At 32.3% G+C, this 3483-nt stretch overlaps 1 protein-coding gene across 1 annotated transcript; it reads left to right on the plus strand.

Annotated features, from left to right (window-relative positions):
• The first annotated feature begins 710 nt into the window (after positions 1–710).
• Positions 711–3167, plus strand: LOC114186196 (F-box/FBD/LRR-repeat protein At3g14710-like). Its single transcript, XM_028074237.1, has 4 exons — positions 711–776; positions 966–1923; positions 2389–2532; positions 2621–3167. The coding sequence occupies exons 2-4, from the start codon at positions 967–969 to the stop codon at positions 2909–2911; spliced, it is 1392 nt and encodes a 463-aa protein (XP_027930038.1). The 5' UTR covers positions 711–776; position 966; the 3' UTR covers positions 2912–3167.
• Positions 3168–3483: the final 316 nt, after the last annotated feature.

The following is a 3483-nucleotide window of genomic DNA, read 5'->3' on the forward strand; positions in this document are numbered from 1 at the left end:
ACCTTGACAACGGAGAAAAATTAATCAAATGATTTTGTTTACTTTATTTTAAATTAAAATATTGTTTTAAACACAAAATGATATGGTTCATTTTCTAAAGAAGCCTTCGTTTAAAACTTAAGAGCATTGACCCGAAATCCTCTAACCAAAGATAAAACCTTACTAACCCGAATTTTAAGTTCTAAAAAACTAGGACTCTTTTAAATATAATATTTTTTTTGTCTTTATAAAAATTATTTAGCTGAAAAAAACGTGATTAATTGTAAATTAATATGACCACTTTTTTGTTTGTTTTACACATGAGGATGTCCAATTAAGCATTTAACTAAAAAAAATACAATTAATAGATGTGATTAAGAATTATATTTATTGCACTAAGGACTCAATTATATAATATTGTAAATACCAAAAATTACATTACATACATTATATCCAAAACATATAATTAATAAAGTGAAACATCACTATTTTTTATTATTATAGTAGAAACGAAAATAGTATGAAAATAATTTTTTTAAGAAAATTCCGCCCGTGCATTACGAATTCAACCAATGGGTATAAAAATATGACTGTAACATGAAATACGACCATGCGCACTTTTTCTTCCCACCTTTTTCATCGAATCTGTGTACGTGCCATTCTCATTCTTATCTACTCTGTTTTATACAACACACTATAAATACAACACAAATGTATCCACTTTGAACCATTAACAATCCAAATCTTCATTCTTTCTAACATATTTAAGGTTTTACAGCAAACATTTTTTTTCGAAGGTAAAGATTTTGATGGTGTTCTTTGTTTCCTTTAACCTAACTCTCTCAGTTTGCACTGAACATTTTAGTCTCCCAATGAAATGTTGCATTGTATATGCTTGATGTTATGACTCTATAGTATATGATACAATGGGGATTTTGTGTTATTCCAATGTGAATTGCTTAACATTTTCACAACTTGTGTACCAGGATGGATTCAAGTTCTGCAATTATGAAGGGTATAGCAAGAGAGTTTACTAGATGGCAAGCAAAGGTTGAAGAAAGAGACATAATAAGCCAAATACATGAAAGCATTCTTGGCCACATCTTGTCTTTCCTTCCAACAATGGAGGCAGTGCGTACCAGTGTGTTATCAAAAGGGTGGATTGATGTTTGGACATCCATCACCAATCTAGAGTTCAATGACAGTGTGCCTTTTTCTGGGAAGAAGATGCAAAAGGAACAATATGAATATTTTGTGAACAAAGTGCTTCTTCACCTTGGCAATTTAAGCACTCAAAGTTTCTCTCTTTGTTTAACTTCTTATCATTATGAACCATCCATGGTCAGTGCATGGATCTCCTCTATATTGGAAAAAGGAGTGCAGAAACTTCACATTCAGTATGCTGATAAAGTTCACTTTCCTTCTCATTCTCTCTTTAGTTGCAACTCTCTTGTACAATTGGCTCTTCAAATGACATGTAGTCTCAGTATTCCAACCTTTGCATGTCTCCCAAACCTTCAAACTCTTAGCATTTCTGGGATCAAGTTAGTGAGTGAATTCCCCACTTATTCAAAAGATCTGATTCTTAGTTTCCCACTTCTCAAAGTGTTTGAAGCAAAAGGGTGTGAGTGGTCAACTAAGCAGAATCTTTGTATTCAAGCACCTCTACTTGAAAAGTTTTCCATATCAGTATGGACCTCTCTATCGAATGAACCATGCAAATCTTCCATCAAGATTTTCTCTCCCCATCTGACAGATTTCTCTTACGAGGGTGATCTTGAGAAGGAAATCATTCTTTCAAATCCATCATCAGTTCAAAATGCTTCTGTAGTGATTGTCATTGATGAAGACAGAAAAGAAAATATGGGAAAACTTCGGTTTCAATTACAAAAAATTCTTACCCAGATCCGTGAAGTGGAACGATTAAAATTACTGTTGTACAAGGTATGCTTTGTTTTTCATCACATGTAATTGGAAATTTGCAAAGATAAGACTGACATAGTTATTTTCCTTTCAAAATTGGTATAATATGATGAGCTAATTTTTTCAACCGTCAATAGTCAAATATAACATGACATGATAAGACAACACTGCATGTTAGACCACTGTGCAAGTTTCTAACCTTTTGCATATATTCTTAAAAAACTTATTAGATGTCCATTTTTATTATATTATACACATTTTGTTTGCTAGTACAATTATATATTTAAACATGTTTTTGCTTTGTGGAAATGTGTGACATGATATCTTAATTCATTCTCAAACTCTACGTGCCAGGATTCTATACCTAGTTTGAATCATGCATATTCTTAACCTTGTCAATCTTACATTAGAAAATAGAGGAAAGAAAAAAATTCATGCTTTGTCCGAGAATTTGATGTTGAGCAATTTTTTCCTTGTCATATGCAGGTTTTAGTGAATGCTGCTGATATTTTCACCCGTCTACCAGCTTTCGGAAAATTGACATATCTGCAACTGAATGAAGTTACTGGTGAAGCTCTGTTGAACATACTCCACAATTCTCCTAGGCTTGATACTCTAGTTTTACAAAATGTAAGTTTTGAAATCTTGCTTTTGGTTCACTGAAATTCAAATGTTACAAATGATGGATTACTCATGTTAAACATAAAAAATGTTTCAGGGGGTATTTGACTTCAATAAAGATGCTTCGACTTCTACATCAGTGCCTCAATGCTTTGTGTCTAGCCTCAAAGCTTTTCAGTTCAAAGGGTTTAATGTACGTGAGCATGAGCTTCTTCTGGTAAAATTTGTGATGGCAAATGCAGCAATCTTGGAGGATATGACTATTTGTACTGCTTTCTGGTTGCAGTATTCAGATATTGATATGGAGAAAGTTAAGGAACAGATACTCTCTTTACCAAAGTGTTCAAGCTCTCTCATGATACTATTTTCTCAAGTCAATGGTTTCTGATGCACAACTGATATATAGCTGGAGTGGAACTGGTTTATATGGGATAAAGATATTCAAGATTTATCATGTGCATTTAACATTTAATGTTAAATGTTGATTCTTTTTTATCAGAACTAAATGATAATAACTATTGGTTTCTTCGAAGAAGAAAAAAAGTGAGTGGTATGGCAAATGCAGTATATAGTTATAAATAATAATACAATAGGAATCTCTTGTATCAAAATCAATTATTGATTCTAAAGGGACAAAGGAAGTCAGTTTTATTCACCTTCGATTTGATTCCAATTTTGTCACTTGGATTACAAATTTGTTTAAATTAAATAAAAACAATGAAGACGAAATTTCATAATTAGCAGAGCAAGCCCTTATTTCTAATGAAAACCCTTGATTTCTTTGATAAAATAAATAAAAATAAGCAGGGATGATGTGACTATTCCCTCACCATTGCTCTTCTTAGTTTTCACAATTCTCTCATATTTGATCTCTTCATTTTTCACCACCCACCTGAATTCGCCATTCAACAAAAGGCTAAATAGAATCTTATTATAAGGTGTACCACAAAAGATTCCGCG

The sequence above is a fragment of the Vigna unguiculata genome, chromosome 5, assembly GCF_004118075.2.
Source record: "Vigna unguiculata cultivar IT97K-499-35 chromosome 5, ASM411807v1, whole genome shotgun sequence".
Classification (NCBI taxonomy): domain Eukaryota; kingdom Viridiplantae; phylum Streptophyta; class Magnoliopsida; order Fabales; family Fabaceae; genus Vigna; species Vigna unguiculata.

Bases quoted from the DNA above. Each gene is read 5' to 3' on its own strand.
- LOC114186196 (XM_028074237.1), top strand. From the start codon at position 967: ATGGATTCAAGTTCTGCAATTATGAAGGGTATAGCAAGAGAGTTTACT. The intron at 1,924-2,388 runs GTATGCTTTGTT...TGTCATATGCAG, and splicing joins TAAAATTACTGTTGTACAAG to GTTTTAGTGAATGCTGCTGA. The intron at 2,533-2,620 runs GTAAGTTTTGAA...AAAATGTTTCAG, and splicing joins ATACTCTAGTTTTACAAAAT to GGGGTATTTGACTTCAATAA.